The sequence below is a fragment of the Triturus cristatus genome, chromosome 4_2, assembly GCF_964204655.1.
Source record: "Triturus cristatus chromosome 4_2, aTriCri1.1, whole genome shotgun sequence".
Lineage (NCBI taxonomy): Eukaryota > Metazoa > Chordata > Amphibia > Caudata > Salamandridae > Triturus > Triturus cristatus.
In genome coordinates, this window is record NC_140586.1 from 137,415,860 (window position 1) to 137,440,361 (window position 24,502).

At 50.9% G+C, this 24,502-nt stretch overlaps 1 protein-coding gene across 7 annotated transcripts in view; it reads left to right on the forward strand.

The window, feature by feature from the left end:
- AGAP2 (ArfGAP with GTPase domain, ankyrin repeat and PH domain 2) overlaps window positions 1–24,502 on the forward strand; it is an 897,926-nt gene that overhangs the window by 858,984 nt on the left and 14,440 nt on the right. For all 7 annotated transcript variants that reach the window (XM_085600818.1, XM_085600812.1, XM_085600813.1 and 4 more), the window contains one exon: window positions 2,542–2,797. In XM_085600818.1, coding sequence (XP_085456944.1) covers window positions 2,542–2,797 — 256 coding nt within the window. The remainder of the gene's footprint in view (window positions 1–2,541; window positions 2,798–24,502) is intronic.

Consider the following 24,502-nt stretch of genomic DNA (forward strand, 5'->3'; position numbering starts at 1 on the left):
CCCCCAGGTGTGCTCATGCCATGGTACAGTTTATGAGTCATGCTCTCTTTTATTCACCTGCCATGATTCGGTTGTGTTATTCACACGTGGATGGCAGCGACACTGTTCTCTCATTTATCTTTGGCGTTCTTCACATTGTAACATCGGGTCTTAGAGCAGTCCAGTTTATGCTATTTCAGGGCCTAGTTTAGATTATGCTTTGTTATGATACAGTTTAGATTGTATGATGCCACCGGACAGTCTAGTGTTTAATAGTTAAGATTAGGCTTTGTTGCAGTGCAATGCAGGTCACAGGGCAGTCAGTTTATACTATAAATTGTTCAGATAACGAAGCATAATAGTGAAGTACAGATATGGCTGCCTCATAGTGCAGTTCAGGTTAGTATGTCTCAGTGCAGTTACATTACACTGCTGCATAGTGTGCTTTTTTTTTTAGCTCATGCTGTCCGCTGTAGTTGTTGTTACAGGTGTAATAAGTTTAATTTGAAGTTATTACTTAAAGATCATCTTAATCAGGAGAAATCAAGTACAGCCACACAAATGTGGAGCAATACACCTTTTGAGAAGTATATTTAAACATAAGCATCTACAATTCTAGTGTGTGCTACGTAGTCACTAGTAATTTGCTTGAAAATGCACCATTTGTCCACTTTTTTCTAAATTTTCTCGGGGGGAGAACTCCCCTGAACCCTCCGTAGGTTGTTCGAGCTCGCTCGCTGCGCGAACTCGCTCCAGTGCAGTACAATAATTATTTTACGCCGCACCACTTTCAAATCTCACCAGCCACCACTAGAAACCGTGACACTGTGAGTTTTGGATAGATGATTGTGAATGTGTGAGATTTAGAATAGAAGGTGAATTTTGCAGCTGGTGATGGTGAACATGTTTTGAGGAAAAGTGGTTGTGAACATGTGAGTTTTGGAATACGTTATTTTAAAATGTGAGCTTTTGAGTAGGTGATAGTGAAAATATGAATTTTGGACAATGAACATGTAAACTTACTTAGCAGCGATGTTAAATATATGAATTTTCTTATAGATGATCCTAATCATGTAGTAGATTTTGGAAATGGTCACAGTGAGCATCTGAGTTTTTTGTGAAGAGGTGTGAGTGATATGTGAATTGTCTGCATCTTATTGATAGCCAGAATATTTAGATAATAAGGAACTTTGGCAGACAGTAAACTTCATATATCCCTGGTATGCTATAGAGAAGAGGTTACCATCAAAAGATGATATATCAAATCTCAGCTCTCATCTGGTGTCAAGTGGCATTTCTTCTTAATGCAAAGATTTATGTTAAGTAGAGAGATTTGAAAAACTCCATGTGCCTCTGATATTTCCTCATAGTCCATTAAGTATTTTAGAGACTAAATCCAGTACATGTCCACAGTAAAATGGGGAGAAGTGGATATCAAAATGTGGGAGACTTTTACCTAAACAATACGTTTCTGATACTTAATAAAGGCATACAAAACTTTTGCCTTCGGCCCTTGTCAATTAATTTAGTATATCAGATTGGCACATACCACTAAAGAAATTTGGACAACATTTCAGGAGTCGACCCTAGAAACAAATATAATGCTAGAAAAAATTTAATCTGGTAGGAGATTAATTTCTAATCTCTTCTTAGCACTACAATAGGAAAGGGGATGCTGAACATGCCAGAGTAAGGTGGCCACCGATGTGCCCAGGCCCCGTGACAGGCTATGTCTGTAGGAAAGCCTGTGAACAAGTCAAACAGATTTCTCCCAATGCATGGTTTGAGCAGACTCTCTTTCACTATGTACATACAACATACATTCCCCAAAAACGAGCATTAATCTAGGCAGATAATACAGATCAATGTAGATCAACAAGGGTTGGCTTTATCCAAATGGTGTAGAACTGCTCCAAAGTAGCTGAGGTCCGTGATAGAGAGTCTCTGTGCAGCGACAGGGCCGTTGCCCACAAGAACAATGTTTGTTGGTAATTTTTCCCAAAAAGAGAACTTACAAAATGAAAATAAGGCATAGATCATTGGACACAGCCTTTTGAAAATGCAAATAGCTATACATTACGTCAGCCCCATTGGACCAAAATTCGATCAGTGTAAACAAGCCTTGCTGGAAAGAGCTATAGCATATGAACCACATATGAAACCTTGGACAACATACAAGAAACTAACTGAAGACTTTGACAACTGGGCTGCATGCTGGCAAAATTGATAGGCCCCAACTATAATAAACCCATATGTCCGATATAACATGCATCAATTTATAAAAATACTTTTTAAAAATGAAAGTGATGTAAGGGATGAAAGGCTGAAAGGAGGATTGACCATATACCTTTTATGCTGCAATACTATATGCGGGTGCACGTGAACTGTGGTGCGCTAGAAATGCTTTCCTCTTCTTTATTTTTTCTTTCCTACGACTTTGTTTAAATACTAATAAAAAGAGTTTTAAAAAGTAGAGATTCGACTTATTTTTTTTAGAGCTTTGCTTTTTGCTGTACTGTATGCACTACTTTTGTTAGAAGTGTATTCTTTTTTCAATTTCAGAGAAGAGAGGGAATCCTGGATCCGTGCCAAGTATGAACAACGACTTTTCCTTGCACCGCTCAAGAACCCCGATGTTCCACTGGGAAATCAGCTGTACAAGGCAGTGCTGGAGAAAGACGTGGTGACTGTCCTGCTGCTGCTGGCTCACAGCACAAAGGAGCAGATCAACCTCAGCACTGGAGACAAAGACAAGCGCTCCACCCTGCACGTGGCCTGCCAACTGCCACACGTTGTCATCACGCAGCTGCTGATTTGGGTATGTCATCCCCAAGGGGAGGGCTAACGTTTCCCACAAAACATCAGGGCTGGTGTGCTTGAATTATCCTCTAGATCAGAGGTCTTCAAACTGGGGGGCGCCCCCCCACCCCCCCGGAGGGGCCTCAAGGGATGGGGTGGGGGGGAGAGAGGGGGGCGCCAGGCTCTGGCTAGAATAAGTATTGTGCTTTGTTTTAAGCTGGGAAAAAAATTGTGCACCAAGCAGCTCTGTAATGGGCCATCAGTATCATCTTTTGTCATTATCTCCTGGCTGGGAGAAGGTGTCAAAAGGGAAGGGACACCAAATATTCTTCAATAATCAATAATAATTGATTGCATTTCTAAAACAGTAACAGAAACAGAATGTAATTGCAATGCTTTCATATGTATCGACATATTTAAACATTGTCGTTGTCATAAAATAATTGTGAAAAATTCTGAGGGAGGCCCGATTACGTTTTTTTCCCACTGGGGCGGCGCGGCATTAAAAAGTTTGAAGACCACTGCTCTAGATAGTGGTGTGGCCATTCATGCTAGACGTAAAGATAAATTCCCCTTAAGCAACTTTAAAAACACAGAATAGGTTGATATTCTTTTGTTGGTTCTTGCTCCTTGACTTGTAAGATCTTCTAATCTGATGTACTAAAGGAAGCGGCCACTGTTTAAAAGTGCTCAATTGTGCACAAATTACGTGGTTTTGCTGGAATTACTATCAGTTAAAAACGAAAGCTACAGTTTAAATTTTGTAGGCACAAATAATTTCTTCTCAGTCGAGTGGTCAACAAGAGAGGCCAAAGATCAGTAAAGTAGCTTATTCTGATTTCAACCTCAGAAGCACTTGGCGCTTTCAATTTCCATGCATATGAAAAAAAGTTTGGGGAAGGTAAAATTGTTCATATTGTTGTGAAACAACTTCCATACCCAAACCTAAAATAATATGACAACTTAATTTTGGCTTAAAGCTGAGAATGTGCAAATTAGCTGTGGAAGGTCAGAAACAAACTATGAATGGACAACAATAAAAGGTTACTTGACTGTATAACCAACTCTCCAGCATTGTTATGTGTTATGGATTCAAAACACTCTGGACATCCAAAGAAGTCCTTGCCTTCAGGAATATAAAAACGAAAGTTGTTAGGACGGTAAAGATCCCGGCATTATGAGGGACATGCACCCTGCCCTGACTGCCCCACTAGCATGGCCATCTGAACCCCATGTAAATATTTTTGGTCATGGTGTGACAGGGATTATGTGTGTGCGCCTTGACTTAGGCTTGTCTCATGATAATGTGGTTTTGTTGGACTTGGAGGAGTAGACCAAGCGCTACCCTTGTGATGCTAGAGGACTATTGCCCTCACCAGAAGTTAAGTGACACAGTGGCAGCAGCATACCTGTTTTATGTTTCAGTGTAATCAGTAGAGTGAACAGGCCTTTTTAGTTGTATCACGGGAGTGGTGCTTACTGGCCCTCTCATGTAAAGTTCTGTGACTATGTACTTAACTCATCCTTGACCTTCATTGATTTTGTGTAGTGGCGGGCAGCGCATGATATTTGTGTATGCATGCTGGACTGTGCATGTGCCTATGTACGATACAGAACATGGAGGCCTGTGGACTCTATTTTAGAAACACAGGGTGTGGAGAGGCTAAAAAAGGGGAGCACTGCAACCCCCTGACCATAAATGTATATTACTGCCATTCCTGAGGGCTGGGTTGGGAACACACACTGAAGGAAGGGGATCAGAGCATATTCTGTGCACATCAATGGTCTCTTTGATTCCAGGAAGCGTTACTCATTGGTGGGGCCTGGTTCATGGTCAAGGAGATAGTGGGACTGATATGAGTGGCATTGTGGGCAAGGGAATCTTGATAGAGATGAAGGCTTAGGCCTTTGCACCTTTAGGAGGTATATTTCAGTAAAGGCTGACAGCCAGGTGTGATCTGCCGTTCCTCCCTTGGCCTGTGTTGTGGGTCAATCAGTTTTGGAGCCACTCCTGCTGCGGCAGAATGTCCCTTTGACATAGGCTAGTGCAGAGGAGAGCACTTCAAAGGAGCTGGCACTCAATTTCAAAGGATCAGACACTAAATCCCATTTATGTCTGGAGTTGGAACAGCATTGTTCAGCAGTTCAAAGAAGATCACTAGGACTTCTAGCAGCTGGAACCAGGACTATGAACCAAGGTCTGCTACTCAGCCTGCTGGTTGAGAGGCCATCACCCAGGAAGTCAAGACCACTTGTCCTGAGCCTACAGCATGGGTCTTCAGCCTGCCTGCCAAGGAGCAGGAGAGCGTTTGGAGGGAGCAAGACACAGCAGGGATCCTGGCAAAAGGATCCCAGGACTGCAGTGTGATACGCCCAGTCCGGTTGGGACATCTGCATAAGGGGGTGTCCATCTGAACTTTCCAAAGTCAGTGGCCCCGTGTCACCATGGAGGGGGCTACGGTGAAGTGCAGACATCACCCGTGTGAGTGCCAAAGTTGGTGACCACTGTGTCAACAGAAAGGGCTCCACAGTGAAGGGTGGCCCGCATCCCTGTAGGTGCCAAGGTCGGTGCTATGACAGAAAAGTCCTTCACATGGTGATGGAGGTTCACCCCTGCCCCAAGTGCCCCAACTGTAATAAAGTCTGGATCCCTAATGCTGATTTTTGTTTTCATGGGCAAACACAGATCATGCGTGAGTGCCATGACATAGGCCTGTATCACAGACTGTGGTCTTTTTGGACCAGTAGGGTTGCCCAAAGCGCTACCCTCACAGTGGTGAAAGACTACTGCCTTTGCGAGGAGTTCATCAACATGCGCAGGGTGGTGGCTGCATTCCGTGTAGTGATTAGGAGGAGTGAACAGGTCCTTTTTACCTGTGTCACTGGAGTGAGCTCTACAGGCTCACTCATTTAAAGCTCCAGCGTTGTGTGCTTAACTTACCCTGTGCCTACATTGGTTTTGTGTGTAGTGCTGCGCAGTGCCTGTGTGGAAAGCTAGTGCCGGATGTATGTGTGCCTGTGATTGGTACAAACAGGGATAATGTGCTGTGCAGTGTGTGTTGCTGTATGCATGTGCTGGTTGTGTGTGCACCCGTGAAAGACACAATACATGGAAGACTCTGGGTTTCATTTTAGGAGATCCAGGGCTGAATGGATGAACATGCGGAGAAGAGGTAGTGGAATCCCCCCAGACAGATGTGTGTATTGATACATTCCTGTAAGCTGGATGGGACACACTGGGGGAAAGGAGAGTCCAGATCTTCAAACAATTTAAAGAGTGCTCTTTGATTCAGAAAGAGGTCACTGGGAAGGGACCCAAGCACTTCTCAGGAGGTGGAGCCGATAAGAGATTCATAAAGAGTAATTGTATTATTATTTACATGGGGCACTTCTGTGGGTGGGTGTGCAGCTTTTATCAGCACGGCACCTGTTTCACGGCCGCCCTTCTTCATGTTTCATGAAGCTCAGTGAGCACAAAGTGGGCGCCATGCTGAGAATAGAAGGCAAAGACTCTTTAATTAAGCATCAGAGCCAGGCTATAAAGGAAGCGCCTCAGGCTCCAAGCTGTTTCCAAAACTCTCACGTGGGATCAGGCACATTTTTCAGCCCCACACCACACTCGTGGGATGCTGGTTTTACCAATAGCGGTTCCTTCTTGTTTAAATGGCTAAATGGCTGGGAAGGATGGGTGTACCCTAATCCTTCTGCGCAGGTGTGGAAGCAGGTGAGGAAATCCCTTGGAATACTCCTTTCCCAGAGTACCAGAAAGGTGAACATAGATGCTGCCACCACTGCTCCCTAAAACACAGTGGTAGTCTAGCGGCTTATCTTCCTTATGGTGTGCAATCCCCTCAAATTAAAGGGGAATGCTTGCAAATCCCTTGCTGATTCTGGCTGCATCTGTCCTTATATTCTCCTCTCTTTCAGTTGGTCTCCTCACAAGTGTGACCGATTCCTAAGCAGTGCTTATTTGTTATGTAGTTTAGTTTGCATGGTCGCTGTCATAAGGAACATTAACTACCCTTAAAGCATGAAATGCAAAGAAAACGATTTGCCTGATTTTAAGATGGCACTTTGAAAATCCGTGCGCACATGCAGCTACGTGAAACCAAAGACATAAAGGACAACTTTTATTTTGGAGCCTGCTCTTCCATGTATTTGTGTTGACCAGCCTCGATCAGCGATTGGATAAAACTCCTGCGAAACTAAGTCAAGGGACTTGCCCAGAAATCTTACTATTGGTCTGGCATAAAAACGTTCTCATTGTTCCAGAGTATGTTTTTGGGTGTAGTGGTGGAGTGTGGCTGTAGGTAACCGGGTTCTGGGACTTACGCGCAATTATCCTCAGCTACAGCAATGTGGACATTACTGAGCCCGCAAGCTGCATTGCGGGCGTAGCAACTGAAAGAATAGTTGGCTTGATTCTGGAACTAATGTTATGTTATTGAAAATTTGTAGAGCGCACGTGCACCAACTCTTGGCGCTAATATTTCCTTGGAGTCACCACTAAAAAAGGTTGATGTCTAACCATAAGCTTGGAAAAAAAGCCAGGTCTTCAACTTTTTCCCAAAGCTCAAGTGGTCTGTTTCTAGTCTCAATGACATGGGCAGGGTGTTCCAAAATTTGGGTCCCTGTATTGAGAAATGAGACCCTCCAGTTCCTTTATGTCTGAAACCTGGAACCACCAATAGATTCATGTGCATGGATCTTGAAGTGAGCTGTGGAGAGTACTTGTGAATTTTTGAGGATATGTACTTTAGGCCAGTACCATGTATAGCTTTGAACAGGATGCATCCTATTTTAAACATAGAACGCTGCTTCACTGGAAGCCAGTGCAGCTCCTTCAGCAGCGGCTTAACGTGACAGCATCTACCTTGTTGATAGATAATTCTAGCTGCCTGATTTTGTATCAGCTGCAGACGGTGTATCTGGTTGCGCTGGAGACCTAGGCAGATTGTGTAAGCGTAATCAATTTTTGATAGGATCAAGGTAATGATGATTTGAATGCTGGCCTCTGCAGTAAAACCTTCAGATTTTTCGCAACTTCTGCAGTTGGAAAAAACAGGCAGAGGTGACCGTCCCAATCTGCGTGTTAATGGTGATATCAGAGTCGATATGTATGCCTAGGCTCTTTATCAAGTTCTTAGGGGCAGGTGCAGGTCCTAACTCCTCGGGCCAATGGGTAGGAGTCCAGTGCTGGAGTTTGTTATTGGGGATGATGATTTCAGTTTTTTCTGAATTTAGTTTAATTGATTTTTGTATTTGTTCATCCAATTCCTGATGAACAGCATGGTAATACTGTTTAACTCCTTGGAATTTGTAGAGTCATTGATGGAAATGATCAACTGCATATCATCAGCATAGTTGTAAATCTGTGCGCCCATCTGACGAAGCGTGAATATGAGGGGGGCGAATATATACATTGAAGAGGTGCAGGGACAATGAAGAGCCCTGCGGTACTCTGCAATTCAAGTTGACAATGCCATATTTGTAAGGCAAGAGCCACACTGATTGTTTCCGGTCCTCTAGAAAGGATTGGAACCAATTTAGAGCAGCACCATTGAGACCTGCTGCAGTAATATGTACCATCAGGATGTCATGGTTGAGGGTATCGAACAAGGCTTGAGTGCTATCTTCATCAGCCTTTCCTTTTAAGTCATCCATGACGGACAGAATAATAGAATCTGAAAGAAACACGTTAGTTAGATTCCTTACCTTAGAATATCCCCAGGCGTCAGGCTGGATGCAGAAAGATTTTTTGTCAGCAGTACCCCTGCACATCGGTAGGCGTCATCTGCGGCTCCGCGTCCGTCGTCGTGATCGCCGGGATGACGTAATCGGAGTACTTAGACGCCGCCCTCGCGCGCTGACGGAAGTTCTTCTTTTTTCCGCGCCAGTAAGCGCAGATCCGGGAAGAGCCTACCCTTAGTCATTTTTTGACTAACTTTTTGGACATTTTGTCTATCTTTTTGAGTCGACTTCGACTTCTGGTGCTGGTAGGGATGCCCGGGTTCAAGCCATGTGACGTCTGTCACCGACTGATGTCGGTTACCAACCCCCACCATCGGTGTCTCTACTGTCTTGGGGCCGACCACGATAACAAGTCGTGCCCCGACTGCCGGGTCTTGACGTCGAAAGCTAGGCAGGAGCGGTCCTGCAAGCTCCTCGAGATCCGGCAGTCGGCTCCGCGCCGCTCGATGTCCCAATCGAGGAGGAAGTTGAGGGACCGGTCGCGGAGCCGCAGTCATCACCGCTCATCGGGATCCAAGTCCTCGCACTCAGGTAAGTCGAGGCATGGCAAAAAGAAGTCGAAGAAGCGACATCGCTCTTCTGACTCCCCTCGCCGGTCGCGCGACTCGGCCGAGGGTTCGGATGGCACCACCTGCGCGGCTCTGCCGGAGCCGCATCCGGCCCCACACCCTCCTGTCCCTGGGCTTCATGCGACTCAGAGCAAGATTCGAGACTTCCTCGTGGCCATGAGGACTCTCTTCCCGCCATCGAGGCCTGACTGCGCACCTCCGGGCCCTGTAGGTCCGACTGGGGGTCCTAGCGAGCAGGCGAGTCCTCCACCCGAACCTGTCCAGCCTCCACCTCCATGCGTGGAGATTGAGCGGCGGCAGTTGATGCCATTTGACTTGCCTCCTGAAGTCTGTGATGTCATTCTGGCAGCCAGTCGTCCCTCCACTAAAATGGTATACACCTGCAGGTGGAACAAATTTGTGGCATGGTGCACAGCAAAGGCTGTGGATCCCCTTTCCGCCCCTCTTTCTGAGGTTCTCCTCTTTCTTCTTTCCCTGGCCCAGCAGGGCTCTGCTCTGGGCACCATCAAGGGATATCTTTCAGCTGTTTCAGCCTTCTTGAGGCTTCCTGATCAGCCTTCTTTTTTCAAGTCCCCTGTTGTCAATAGATTCTTGAAAGGCATTACTCACATGTTTCCTCCTGTTCCCTTTGTAATGCCTCAGTGGGACTTGAATCTGGTGTTAACTTATCTGATGTGCGCTCCCTTTGAGCCACTTCATAACTGTCCTCTTCGTCTTCTGACTCTCAAGACTGCTTTCCTGGTTGCCATCACCTCTGCCAGAAGAGTGAGTGAGCTCCAGGCTCTTTCTTCTAAACCTCCTTTCCTCTCTGTCCATCAGGACAAGGTTGTTCTGAGGACTCGCCCTTCTTTTCTTCCTAAGGTGGTTACTGCCTTTCACATCGGGCAGTCCATTACCTTACTCACCTTCTTTCCACCTCCCTCGAAAGAGGAAGAGAGGCTCCACCGTCTGGATCCAAAACGTGCGCTCTCCTTTTATCTGGATCGCACAAAACAGTTCCGGGTGGACGACCAACTCTTCATTATCTACGTGGGAACTAACAAGGGGCGGGCAGTGCACAAGCGTATCATCTCTCGGTGGGTCGTTTTGTGCATTAAGGTCTGTTATGCCTTGGCTAAGAAGGATCCTCCTGTGGGGCTGAGGGCCCATTCCACTCGGGCCACAGCAGCTACTACTGCCTTGGGACGGGGAATCCCTCTGCAGGACATTGTCAGGCAGCTACGTGGGCCTCGCTGCACACGTTTACCAAGCATTACTGCCTGGACAACCAAGTCCGGAGAGATGGCTTCTTTGGCCGTTCCGCTCTCCAGGACTTCCTGGTGTGATATTGGTTCGCAGACCCAAGTATTGCTGGGGTATCTATTCTAAGGTAAGGAATCTAACTAACGTGTTTCTTTCAGATGCACAAGTTACTTACCTTCGGTAACGATATATCTGTAAGAAACATTAGTTAGTTAGATTCCATACCGCCCCACCCATCCTCCCCGTTCTGCGAACCGATATCTAGGGTTAAGGTCATCCCTTTCAGGGCCCTAGATTCATGGCACCAGTGTTGGTTTCTTGCATGGCTCTGCGTTCCTGGCGTGGAAAGCTATGTGCAGAACTGACGTCAGCGCGCAAGGGTTGCGTCTAAGTACTCCGACGACGTCATCCCGGCGATCAAGACGCCGACGACGCACGTGGAGTCGCAGGCGACGCCTACCGACGCGCAGGGGTACTGCTGACTGTTGGAAGGCGTTCCTGGGGAGGCTGCGGAGTGTGTTCCTGACCACCCTGAGGCTCACCTTTCCCAGAATTAGGCCGAGCAAGAGCAGAGAGGCCCTTCCTGGAAGGGTCTCGCACCTCGGATCGCACGCGCTGCGCTTACTCTCTCTTCGGATAGAGGGACACCACAAAGTAGGTCGTTTACCAGGCAATTAGTTTTTATCGGTAGTTGTCAGGGATCTTTATGATCCGGCAGGCAGGTGCAAAAGTGAATGCCACAAGCGGCAGCGATCTTGTGATGAGGGAAAAGGGGTAGCGGGACAGTCTTTGAATCAGTGTCTCTGCGAGTTATCCGGCGCACAGCTCTCAATCCTCGAGCTGAGGGGATGTTGCTTCTCTCGGCGATCTCTGCCGATTCTCTTGGAGGAACGGGCCGCGAGTCACTCCGCAGGCACCGGAGGGACTTAGTTCAGGGAGCCGCGACGGCGTCAGCAGGGCTCAGATGGATCAGAGTTCGGGGAGCCGCGACGGCGTCAGCAGGGCTCAGATGGTTCAGGGTTTGGGGAGCCGCGACGGCGTCAGCAGGGCTCAGATGGTTTCAGAGTTCGGGGAGCCGCGACAGCGTCCGCAGGGCTCAGGTGGTTCCAGAGTTCGGATAGCGATCTTCTGTTCGGTGAGCGATCGAGCCGCGACCAGGTCAGCAGGCTCTCGTCAGTCCAGGTCTTCTCTGCTCTCGTCCCTTCAGCACCCCTTGTTATACTCCCCCTCCTCTTTGAAGTCCGGAGTCCTCGCGGAGAGGGGTCTGGTGCCTGGGGGGCGGTGTGTCGGGGTTTCCTGTCGCTCAGCCCCTTGATCTGTTCAGATGTGTCCGGGAGGGACTCCAGACGCCCAGCAGGAGAGGCGCCCGCTCACCGGGGGCCTGGTGGCCGATCGAAACCTCCCTCGGGGAAGAGACCAGAGGTGTGACAGAGTCGGCGCCTCTCGGTCTGGTTTGGGGGGGGGTGTCGTTCTCCCTCGGGCGGGCATACGTGTTGGGGATCTGGTCGGCCCTCGGGATGTTGGTCCACGGAAGCCGAAAGGCCGTGCCCACGAGGTTCGGTGTGTTTGTAGTGTGACTTGCTGGTCGGGAGGGCCCACGTCACGAGGCCGGTCTCACACGTTCCCCCCCCCAGCTGAAAGGCGGGGAGAACTACCCATCGACCGCCCTCACAGCCCAACAGACCGACGACTGCCGCCAGCTACTAGGGCAGTTCGCGGATCTCTTCTCCCTGACCCCCGGGGTCACCAGCTGGTGTGTCCACGACGTGGACACCGGAGACGTGTGGCTCAGGGGTTAGAGGCGGCAGACCCGGAAGCTGAGATCGGTCCTGGACCAGGGTTCAATTCCCCGCCTCGGCGGGTCTTGGGCTAAAAATTCCACGGACTCGATAATTCTCGCCCCGGTGCCTCCTTGACTCACAGGTTCACACTCTGCGACTCTGGGCAATAGCTTGCTTAATCTCCACAACGGCCCCTCGTGGCGGGATGCCTGACTTTCACCTTGTGGATACCCTGCTATCTCACAGGGGAATACCAGGACGGGTTCCCTAAGCAAGCGCCGGGAAACCCACTGCGGGTAGCTGTGCGCTATATAAGCTCAACTACATTTACATTTACATTTACATCCACTTGGGAGTTCTCCTCGCTGAAGCGGAAGAATCGGGACAGGCCGTCCGCGTTGGCGTGGTCAGTCCCGGGGCGATGTTCCACAGTGAAATCCATCCCCTGGAGAGAGATGGACCAGCGTAGCAGCTTGGGGTTTTCCCCTCGCATCTGCATCAACCACCGCAGGGGTCGATGATCCGTTTGCACTCGGAAATGTGTTCCGAACAGGTAGGGCCGTAGCTTTTTGAGGGCCCAGACTACGGCGAACGTCTCTCGTTCAATTGTGCTCCACCGCTGTTCCCGGGGCAGTAACCTTCGGCTGATGAAGGCGATGGGCTGATCTATGCCTTTGTCGTCATATTGTGAGAGGACTGCCCCGATGCCGTGTTCCGAGGCGTCCGTCTGGACCACAAACTCCTGGGCGTAGTCGGGTGCTTTGAGTACTGGAGCCGCGCACATTGCGGCCTTTAGGGTGTCGAACGCCTTCTGGCAGGCGGGAGTCCAGTGTATCTTCTTGGGGTGTTTTTTGGAGGTTAGTTCTGTGAGAGGGCCGGCGATGCTGCCATAGTTTTTAATAAACCTTCGGTAGTAGCCGGTGAGGCCCAGGAAGGCTCGGACTTCCGTTTGGGTTGCAGGGGGTTCCCAAGACAAGATGGCGTCGATCTTCGGCTGGAGGGGGGGGCGACCTGCCCACTCCCCACCTGGTGCCCCAGATAAGTTACGGAGCCGTGCCCAATTTGACATTTGCTAGCTTTGATGGTGAGGCCGGCCCGGCGTAGAGCCAGCAGGACTTGACGGAGGTGCTGGAGGTGCTCGGTCCATTGTGAGCTGAAGACTGCTATGTCGTCAAGGTATGCTGCGCTGAACCCCTCTAGTCCGGCCAGGACCCTGTTCACCAGCCGCTGGAAGGTGGCCGGGGCATTTTTCATTCCGAACGGCATCACTCTAAAGCGGTAGTGCCCATCCGGAGTGGAGAAGGCGGAGCGCTCCTTGGCTCCCTCGGTGAGGGCAATCTGCCAGTACCCACTGGTCAGGTCGAAGGTGCTGAGGTAGCAGGCGGCCCCAAGGCGGTCAATGAGTTCGTCGGCACGGGGGATAGGATGAGCGTCTGCCCGCATTGAGGCCTCGGTAGTCCACGCAGAATCTCAGCTCGGGGGCAACACCCGGGGTAGTCGCTTTCGGAACCAGGACTACCGGGCTGGCCCAGGGGCTGTCGGAGGGTTCAATCACCCCGAGGTCTAACATCTTTGCCACCTCGGTCTGGATGCAGGTCTGGACCCGATCAGGGACCCGGTAGGCCCGATGTCTCACGGGCGGGCTGTCTCCGGTGTCCACGTCGTGGACACACCAGCTGGTGACCCCGGGGGTCAGGGAGAAGAGATCCGCGAACTGCCCTAGTAGCTGGCGGCAGTCGTCGGTCTGTTGGGCTGTGAGGGCGGTCGACAGTCTCACTCCTTCCACGGATCCATCGGTTTCCTTCGCCCCCAGGGGGTCTGGGAGGGGCTCAGTGTCTTCTTCGGCCCCATCGTCGGTGGCTAGGAGTAGACTTAATTCGGTCCGTACAAAGTGGGGCTTGAGGCGGTTCACGTGGAGAACCCGGAGGGGGTTCCGCGGGGACTGCACATCGATGAGATAGGTGACTTGGCTCTTCCGCTCGATCACCTTGTAGGGCCCAGTCCATTTATCTTGGAGAGCGCAGGGTCTCACCGGGGCCATGACCCAGACTTGTTGGCCCGGCTGAAACTCGACCAGCGTAGCATTCTGGTCATACCAGCGCTTCATCTCTTCTTGACTGGCCTCGAGGTTTGCTTCGGCGAGTTCCCTGAATTTTCGGGTCTGGTTGCGGAGCGCCAAGATGTAACGGAACACGTCCGGAGGGGTCCCCCTGGGGGTTGCTTCCCATCCCTCTTTGACCAGGCTCAGGGGTCCTCGGACGGGGTGTCCGTATAACAGTTCGAATGGGCTGAATCCCAGGGATTTTTGGGGAACCTCCCGGTAGGCGAACAGGAGACATGGGAGGAGGATGTCCCACCTCCGGCGTAGGGGTTCCTCGAGGCCCATGATCATCCCTTTCAATGTCTTGTTAAAGCGCTCGACTAGGCCGTTTCCTTGGGGGTGGTACGGGGTGATGAATTTGTACGATACTCCGCACTGCTGCCAGAGGGACTTCATATAGCGGGAGATAAAGTTTGTACCCCGGTCACTCACGACTTCGTGGGGGAACCCCATGCGGGAGAAGATCCCCATCAAGGCCCGGCCCACCACGGGGGCCGTCACGGTGCGGAGAAGGATGGCTTCGGGGTAACGGGTGGCATGGTCCACCAGGACGAGGATGAATCGGTGGCCCTGGGCGGTCTTAGGGTCCGGGGGTCCGACAATGTCGATTCCTACCCGCTCAAAAGGGGTACTGACGACGGGGAAGGGTTGGAGCGGAGCCTTGCGCTTGCCCCCACTCTTTCCGCTGGCCTGGCACGTGGGGCAGGACTTGCAGTGGGCCTCCACATTTGCTCGCATCTTGGGCCAATAGAAGTGGGTGACGAGTCGCTGGTAGGTCTTATCCTGGCCTAAGTGTCCGGCCAGGGGTACATCATGGGCCAGGCCCAGGAGAAGACTTCGGAAGCGTAGGGGTACTACTAGTACTCGGGCCGATCCCAACTCGGCCGACTTCTGTTCGCTGTAAAGCAGTCCGTTCTCCCAGTATACCCAGTGGGTGTCAGTCCGGTCGCCGGCTGCTTGGGCCTCGGCCTGTTGTCGGGGTCCAATGAGGGACGGGCAGGTGGATTGTTCTTGGCAGAACTCTTCACGGGAGGGGCCCCCTTCGCAGGGCCACGGGGCCAGTTCTGTCAAGTCCCCGAGTTTGGTCAGGGCTTCGGGGTCGGAAGGCCCGGATTCTTCGCCGGGAGCGGTTGGTTCGTCCAGAAGGGGGTCGCCGGCCTCTGGTGGTGTATTCTGGCTCTCGGGGATAGTGGCGGTGCTCAGGGGCCTGGCCTCTCCCCCTCGGAGGAAGGCGCCCGGAGAGTCATCGAGCGCGTGGTGGCGCATACCCACTCGGGCAGGCCCATCATCTCGAGGTGGGCCCTTCGTTCCACTTGTCCCCACGGGGAGTTCTCCAGGTCGTTGCCCAGGAGGCAGTCTACGGGCTGGGAGGTTCGGACCGCTACTTTTAACTTGCCGGTGACTCCCCCCCCATTCGAAGGGGACTAGGGCCATCCGGCAGAGGCTCTCGGAATTGTCTGATGATATGACGGGGCAAAAGGCGTCAGGCAGGATCTGGTCCTCGGAAATCAGGTGACAATGGACCGCCGTGACACTCGCCCCCGTGTCCCGGAGCCCCTCGATGCGGTGACCGTTGACCGTTACCTGCTGTCGGTACTTCTTCGTGTTGGCGGGCAGGGGTGTTCCGGGGACCATCTCCCGGTCCCCTAGGGAGACCAATGCCATGGCGGCTGGTTCCCATTCTTCGGAGTCTTCCATCTCTTCCCCCAGGGCTACAGAGGCCATCTGTCGAGCCGGCGGGGTTGTGGTGGCGGTCCGCTGGTACAGGGGACACTGAGGGTCACTGGCATAGTGTCCGGTCTGCTGGCAGCGGAAACAGGTGATCCTCACTCGGGGCCCCGGCCTCCCGGGTGGCCCGGTGCTGGCCGGAGGTGGAGCTGGAAAGGGTGGAGATAGTCCTCTGGGAGGGCTGAGCGGGGATCCCCCCGGGAGCTCCCTTGGCCGGCCTTGGTTCCCTCCGCCCCTCTGGCGGGGGGGTCCCTGACTGTGGCGACCGTAGTCTCCCACGGGGCCCCGGGAGGTCCGGGTGTTCACCCACCGGTCAGCCTCGACGGACAGTTTTTGAGGGTCTGTGAGTTTGCTGTCCAGGAGGTGCTGGCGCAGCTCTACGAAGCAATTAGCGGCCAAGTGTTCCCATGCGATTAGGTCGAACAGCTCCTCAAAGGTGGAGACCTTGCTGCCCTTGATCCATCCGTCCAAGGCCCGGCTGTAAAAGTTCACGTACTCCACCCAGGTGGTACCGGGTATCTTTTTGCAGTCTCTAAACCGTTGCCGGTACATTTCAGGGGTGAGCCCATATCTGGCTACCAGGGCCTCTTTCATGTGACTGTAGGAGTTCATTACCGTGGAGGGCAGGTCCAGCAGGGTATCTCTCCCCTCACTCAGGAACCGGCCCCACAGACCAGCCCCCCAGTCTTTCTGCGGGACTCGGTGGGAGGTCATGGCGACTTCGTAGGCCTTGAACCATTGCTGAATGTCGTCGTTCTTATAATATTCTCTCATCACATCTTTGGGGATGTGGACCTTCGGTTCCATGGTGGAGGAGATGGGTTGGGTTTCCGAGGGTCGGGCCTCCGCCCTCTTGGCCTTGAGCTCGATTTCTTTTAGGCTACGTTCGTGCTCTAGTTGGAGTTTCTTTTCTTCGTGTTCTCTCTGTCGTTTCTTTTCCTCTAGTTCTCCTTGTAGGCGTAACTGTTCCACCGCCAGTTTTTTCTCAGCCAGTTTTATCTCTCCTTCGATTTTTAGTTTTGCTAGTTCCAGTTCGTGGTTGCGACCTCTTTCTCGGTCCGCTAGTTCCTCCGGGGATAGGCCCCCCTCGGGGGCGCCGTTCCTCCCCGGGCTGCTTCGTGGTTCGTTGGGGGGCTCTCCTTCTGTTTGTGTCCGGGGAGCTTCTGCCTCGACCCAGGTTTTTAATGCCCCCTGGAAGTCCTCTTTCGTGCTCAGTCCGGTGGTAGCGATTCCAAAGTCTTTGCAAAATTGTTTCAGTTCTCGGTGCGTATAAGATTCTAACTGGTCTTTTTGAAATGCCGTGCTTGGGTTGGTGCCTGCGGCACCTAGGGAAGTTTCTCCTTCCATTCTTCTCGGTAGTGCGTCAGCCGTCTACTGCACGATCTCTAGGTGTTGGCTCGGATCCCGTCGTCTGCCACCAAATGTTGGAAGGCGTTTCCCGGGTAGGCTGCGGAGTGTGTTCCTGACCACCCTGAGGCCCACCTTTCCCAGAATTAGGCCGAGCAAGAGCAGAGAGGCCCTTCCTGGAAGGGTCTCGCACCTAGGATCGCACGCGCTGCGCTTACTCTCTCTTCGGATAGAGGGACACCACACAGTAGGTCGTTTACCAGGCAATTAGTTTTTATCGGTAGTTGTCAGGGATCTTTATGATCCAGCAGGCAGGTGCAAAAGTGAATGCCACAAGCGGCAGCGATCTTGTGATGAGGGAAAAGGGGTAGCGGGACAGTCTTTGAATCAGTGTCTCTGCGAGTTATCCGGCGCACAGCTCTCAATCCTCGAGCTGAGGGGATGTTGCTTCTCTCGGCGATCTCTGCCGATTCTCTTGGAGGAACGGGCCGCGAGTCACTCCGCAGGCACCGGAGGGTCTTAGTTCAGGGAGCCGCGATGGCGTCAGCAGGGCTCAGATGGATCAGAGTTCGGGGAGCCGCGACGGTGTCAGCAGGGCTCAGATGGTTCAGGGTTCGGGGAGCCGCGACGGCGTCAGCAGGGCTCAGATGGTTCCAGAGTTCGGATAGCGATCTTCTGTTCGGTGAGCGATCGAGCCGTGACCAGGTCAGCAGGCTCTCGTCAGTCCAGGTCTTCTCTGCTCTCGTCCCTTCAGCACCCCTTGTTATACTCCCCCTCCTCTTTGAAGTCCGGAGTCCTCGCGGAGAGGGGTCTGGTGCCTGGGGGGCGGTGTGTCGGGGTTTCCTGTCGCTCAGCCCCTTGATCTGTTCAGATGTGTCCGGGAGGGACTCCAGATGCCCAGCAGGAGAGGCGCCTGCTCACCGGGGGCCTGGTGGCCGATCGAAACCTCCCTCGGGGAAGAGACCAGAGGTGTGACAGAGTCGGCGCCTCTCGGTCTGGTTTGGGGGGGGGGGTGTCGTTCTCCCTCGGCCGGGCATGCGTGTTGGGGATCTGGTCGGCCCTCGGGATGTTGGTCCACGGAAGCCGAAAGGCCGTGCCCACGAGGTTCGGCGTGTTTGTAGTGTGACTTGCTGGTCGGGAGGGCCCACGCCACGAGGCCGGTCTCACACTGACAAAAACTCTTTCCGGATCCAGGCTGACGCCTGGGGATATTCTAAGGTAAGGAATCTAACTAACTAATGTTTCTTACAGATATATCGTTACCGAAGGTAAGTAACCTGTGCTTCAGTAAAGTGGGATGAGTGGACCCCTGCCTGATGTGAGTCTAATAAATGAGTGTCTTCTATGAAGGTGTTAAGAAGTTTGGCTACATGTGTCTCCAGTACTTTGGCCAGGAAGGGGAGAAGGGATATAGGCCTATAGTTGTCCAGCCTCTGAGGGTCAGCACCTTGTTTTTTCTGAAGTGGAATAATCACTGCTTCTTTAAAAGCTTGTGGAACCGTCATTTGGATTAAGGATAGATTCAGTGGAGAGAGGATAGTCTCCGGAAATACTGAAAAAAACAATTTTTGTATGTGAGGGGGACAGGCATCATTAGGTGAGCCTGATTTTGCTTTGTTTAGAAGTTCCGAAAGCTGTTCTCTGCTTAAACATGAGAAGGTAGCCATGGAGTCGGGTTGGTGTTTCCTGACAGTTCTTCCATGTCCTCACTGTTGGAGTCTATGGATTCCTGAATTTTATTTTATCCAAAAAAAAGAATTTAAATCTTACATCATTTCTGTGTGGAAGGGTTAGAAGGGGTCACACTATCGGGGTTAGATAGCTCCCTTACTGTGTTAAAAATATCTTTGTTTTATTATTTCTGTTTAATACTTTGTTGGAGAAAAGCAATTTTTTAGCCGCCAGAATGGCTTTTTGTAGGCCATTAGATTCGTATTGCAATGTTCTCTAGAGTCCGTCGAATAGGTGTGAAATACTGTGTTTTTGATGACAATTGAGTGCCTCCAATTTGTTCAAGGTATACATGTACAGTCCATTTTACAGGTTCCTATAGACTCCAGTAGGGATTTTCATCCTCTTTTAGGGTTTAGATGTCCTTATGTTTTTTTTTCGTCTTTTTTATTTCGCAAGCCTGTACTTCATTTAGTGTTTATGTGTCATTTCTTTGGTTGAATTCCATTGCACTGCTTACTTGTATGTTCCTGTACACTTTGCTTCTCACGCGTGCACAGATGTAGACTGCCCTCTGCCCAGAGCACAGTTGCTTCTGCAGGGACTGACAGACATCGCTACGCCTCCTTCTTCACCGGCCGTCTGAGCAAACTCGCAGCTCGAGTACACCGCCACACTTCCCAGGGGCTGCCAGACATACCTGGCCCTGAGAAGTGGTCACCTCAGTCCTCACACAGCACGGATGCGCAGTTGCTTTCCTCTCACTCACCACCTGAGGAGCAGATCCCCCAAAGAGGCGGGAAGGGGAAGTACAGTGTCATTCCAGGCTGCTTTAAGATTACTTCAGCACAGATGCTGCTGAGGCTGGCTGGCAAATCTTTCGCCTTGTGACAGAAGCGCAGCGTATGGCTTCAATTTTGTATCCAGATCCTGTTTTTTCAGCTTTGCTTAAAGATGCCAAATACCCACAACGGGAAAAAATATGCATTTTCCCTCTTTTTGGCAACTGTTTGTCCCTTTGTCTGAAACTACCTGGTGGCAGCATGTTGTGATAAATGTAATGTGTATATTATTATTGGCAGGGCACACGCCCTAAAAAAAGAAGTGAGGGGATTAACCAAGTCAGGCAGTATGCAATTGACATCATGGCGTGTGACATTACGGCGTGTGACATCATGGCATGTGACATCGCCTATGGCATCAGAGGAAGTGGCATCGCAACCTGCTTAACCCAATCTTTCTGCTCTCTCTGCCTCATTTTAGCTTTTTGACACCCATTTCATACCCACTGTTTAATCCTTCCTCCTCCATCTCATACCTTTCTGCCCACCACAAAGCCCCTTCTAGCAGCTTTTTTTGTTTTGCTTACCTCTTACCATTTCCTGCCCACAATGTAATGCCCCAATTCCTCCTGTCCTCACTAATTCCTGTATTTTCCGCTCCATCTCTCAGTTTCACTTTTTTAGCATTAAACACTCACACCACTCCCCTCTACTGTAGGTAAAATGCTGTCTAGGTTAAAAAAAAAAATCATTTGAAATACAAATACCTCAAACTTTCACAAATTCAAGACCGATTGAATTGCAAATGCTTGTTTCATAAAAATAATCATTTATTGCTGCGCCTATTTTGAGTTGTGAGCTGTGTTCACCCCCTATGTCCCCCCTTAGACTAGTACTTGACTCTCAGTGGTAGCCAGGTCAAGTAAAGAGGTACTTGGCCCAGTAGCTTAAGACCCATAGTAGATCAGACCTCTGCACATCATGAGTAAAAGGCCTCAAGCCCCAGGGCTGGGGCCAGTAGCTCCTGCTTGCCCCCTATCCCTCTGAACGGGGCACTGACAGTCAGCAGCTCCATGTTACCAGGAAGCGGGCCACTATGAAGACAAGCCCATCGCCTGTGTGTGGGACGAGATTGGTGACACACTGTGTGACTAGGAAGGGCACCACCATGAGCCAGGGCCATTGCCCTAGTTTGTTGTGCTGAGTAAGCCAGGTGGAATACTTACAGATTGCCAAGGGAGCCACAGATCGCCATGGGGGCCAGTCGAGGATATCCAACAATGACGCAGGCTGAGGAAGCCAACGCATCAATGGAAAAAAACCGCAAGAGGTGGCGGGCCATGAGATCTTGATGGTGCACCCGGCATCCTGAGATTACCAGCTGCCATCAGGTGTGGTAAGATTGTTCCATGCCGTAGGGCCTGCTGGGGACTTGCACAAACTTAGCACCTGAATGCTTTTAGCAATGCATCTTAAAGCAAAACACTAGCCCCAGTAGACGGGACAAAGGGGATCAGGGATTCTACACTGGACAGAACTCGCACACTGACCTTAAGAGGCTGTGGGGATTATTTAGTGTTTCAATTCTATGCTATATGCGATCATGTTAAAATACGACTTTTTTCATATAAGCAAGTATTGGCTGGACAATCAATTACTGTGCACACTTTGAGGCTTTTTGAGTCTTGAGCCTGTGTATGACTCACACTTCAATATCCACAAAATGAGGAAAAGGAGGAAGAGATAAGTGTATATAGAGACACACCCCTCTCTGTAAAAACAAAAAGATATTTAAAACTGCCCTCACCCACTAGATAGTGGCATGCTTCATCATAGGGCTGCTACAACATGCCTGCGCAGACCAACGCTTGAGATGGAGCAAAGGGAGGGGGAAGACAATACAAACATATATGTGTTGGGGATCCACACAGTAAACTACATACAGACAGATAAATGATAGGAAAAGTATAAAACTACCTCAAGAATACCCCTAAAAAATCTTTAATCTTGGGTTCCTAGGATAGGATCAAAAAAATCTATGAAAACGGAGATGGTCTAGGTGATAATTATGACCTCTTTGTCTCTCCTTACTGCATTCTATGTCGACATGTTTTGACCACTTTTTACATATAATGACCTTGCTTGTCACTTTCTATGTAGACACTCTCAGGTGCTTCAAGTTTCATCGGTAAAGTCACTCAAACTGGAGTGCAAGCGGTAGCATCACCCTGTTGTTACACTTTCATCAAGATACCACTTTCTCATGCCTTTCGCCACCCCTTGTAGCTACAAGGTCATTATATGTAAAACGTCATTTTGATGCATACATCCCTTTGAATACCAGATCATTCACCTGAAAGGGGATGAGAGGAAATAAATGGGATTGCGTGTACTGAGGAAGGCCACACAACCCCTATAGGGCAGCAAAAGTGGCCGAAACATTTCGACATAGAATGCAGTAAGGAGAGACAAAGGGGTCCTAATTATCCCAAAGCCATCTCCATTTTCATGGATTTTTAAATCCTATTCAGAGAACCCAAGATGACAGATGTTTGAAGGGTATTCTTGAGGTAGTTTTACACTTATCCTATCATTGTCTGTGTGAGAAGCTGGCCTGGTATATGATGACAACTAATGTAAGTGGACATCTTGCACCAGTCCAGACAACCCTTATGGTGATTTAGGAGGTATCAGACAACCTTGGAAAGCTATCCAAGTGGTAGGTGGGGAGAGCAGCCTTCAGGCTTAGTCTTAAAGGAGTGTAAAGCAGCTTGTTTTATCAGAATGCAATCTTATAGTATAGATTTAATTACAAGGAACCACACAAAGGGCCTCATGTAGGTAAATAAATTTTACCGGTTCTTAAATACCGAGCCGTACCGAATCGGTAAATTAGAATCGGTAAGTTACATGTAGGTAAAAATTCGGTAACAGTTACCGATTCGGTAACAGTCGGTAAATACGAATCGGAATTCACCGATTCGGTAAATACCGAGGTGATAATTACCGAATCGGAAAATACCGAGGTGGTATCTACCGATTCGGAAAATACCGAGGTGGTATCTACCGAATCGGAAAATACCGAATCGGTACGTACGGATTCGGTAAATAACATCACATGACTTGACGAAACAGCTAATCCTGTGCAACGACAGCCCACCCAACCAGGAACTGCCCACACCCAGGCAGGTGTACACAATTAGCCGAAGTGGCCACACCCAGGCAGGTGTACATAATTAGCCGACCCTGGAGAGGCTCGGAGTGCAGAGGAGAGGCAGGGAGCAGTTGCATGTGCGAGCGGGAAACGAACAGCATGTCCAGCCAGAGCACACAGAAAGACGGAGGGGAAAGGAGGAGGAAGCTCAAATTCAGCCCCAAGGAACTCCAGGTGCTGGTGGAGGAGGTGGTGAAGCAGCACCAGAAGCTGTTTGGGAGGCAATCCCTGCAAGTGCCTGAGGCCGAAAAGCGCAACATATGGCTGGCCATCCAGGCGCAGGTCAATGCTGTGGGAGTGACCCACAGGGAAATTGAGGTCCTCAAAAAGCGCTGGTATGACCTGAGGATTGTGACCAAGAGGAAGATGGGCGACATCCAGAAGGAGGCCAGCCAGACCGGAGGTGGAACCAACAGGGCACCTGCCCTCACCGAACTGGAGGAGCTGGTGGCGGCCACACTCGAGCAAGAGAGCGTCGTGGGTCTTGGGGACGCCGACAGCTCTGCCAGAGCCGCAACACACCAAGGTAAGACGAAAGCACAGCAATGTAGCCGCCCCTACCCCTATCCCACATCCCCCATTGTGACACGAGAATCACACTGCAGTCCACACGTGTCAGTGCAGACAGGCAATGCATTCCGGGAGATGTAGTCAGGGCAACACTAACCATGACGTAAATGTCACAGGGCAACAAGGCATGTCACGCACTCGAGGCACAAGGAGACAGAGGACAGATTGGAAAGTGAAATGATTTATTGTGACGCTTGCAATGCAGCCCTTCGGGGACACTGAGCCAATGTTGTTTTTCTGTCCACAGATGTGACATCATGCAGTACAGGGCATGCTGCAGGGGAGACGGCACACCGGCCACAAAAATCACCTCTAGCCAGCACGAGTGCAGACCAGGGAGCAGGCCCACTTGCAGCCGCACCACCTACGCAGCCAGCCTCGCCGCACACAGAGCCAGCATCACCTCACCGAGAGCCAGCATCACCACCACCAGAGCCAGCATCGCCACTCATGTTCGATTCACCGGCCACATCTCCGCTTGCAGGTGTGAGAATGAGGAGGCGTCCAGCAGCCAGGCTACGAGCCTTAGACACCTCGTCAGACGACAGCATGGGCCCAGAAGACCGCACCGGGCCCCAGGAAGGGAGCCATCCCACTGTGCCCCAAACATCACAGGCAGCACAGACGGGAGCAAGAGGGCGCCGCAGGTCGCGTGTCCAGAGTCCACCAGCACCCACTGACGGCCATGGTGTCTTCTTGGGGCTCGAGGGCCAAATGTTGAAGCAACAGCGCCTGCAATCAAAGGCAGTAATGTCAGTCCAGAGGCACATGCGGGTGATGAGGACAAGCTTAGTCAACATGGACACAAACATTGGCGGCATGGCTGCGGGCATTCGGGACATGTCCCAGTCAATCCAGCAGTTGTGCAGCAAATTAGATGCTGACATCGAAGCACGGCGCCGGGAACGCCAGAGAAGGGACACTACCAGCAGGGCACTCAACCGTCTGGCAACTGCGACTTCCCTACT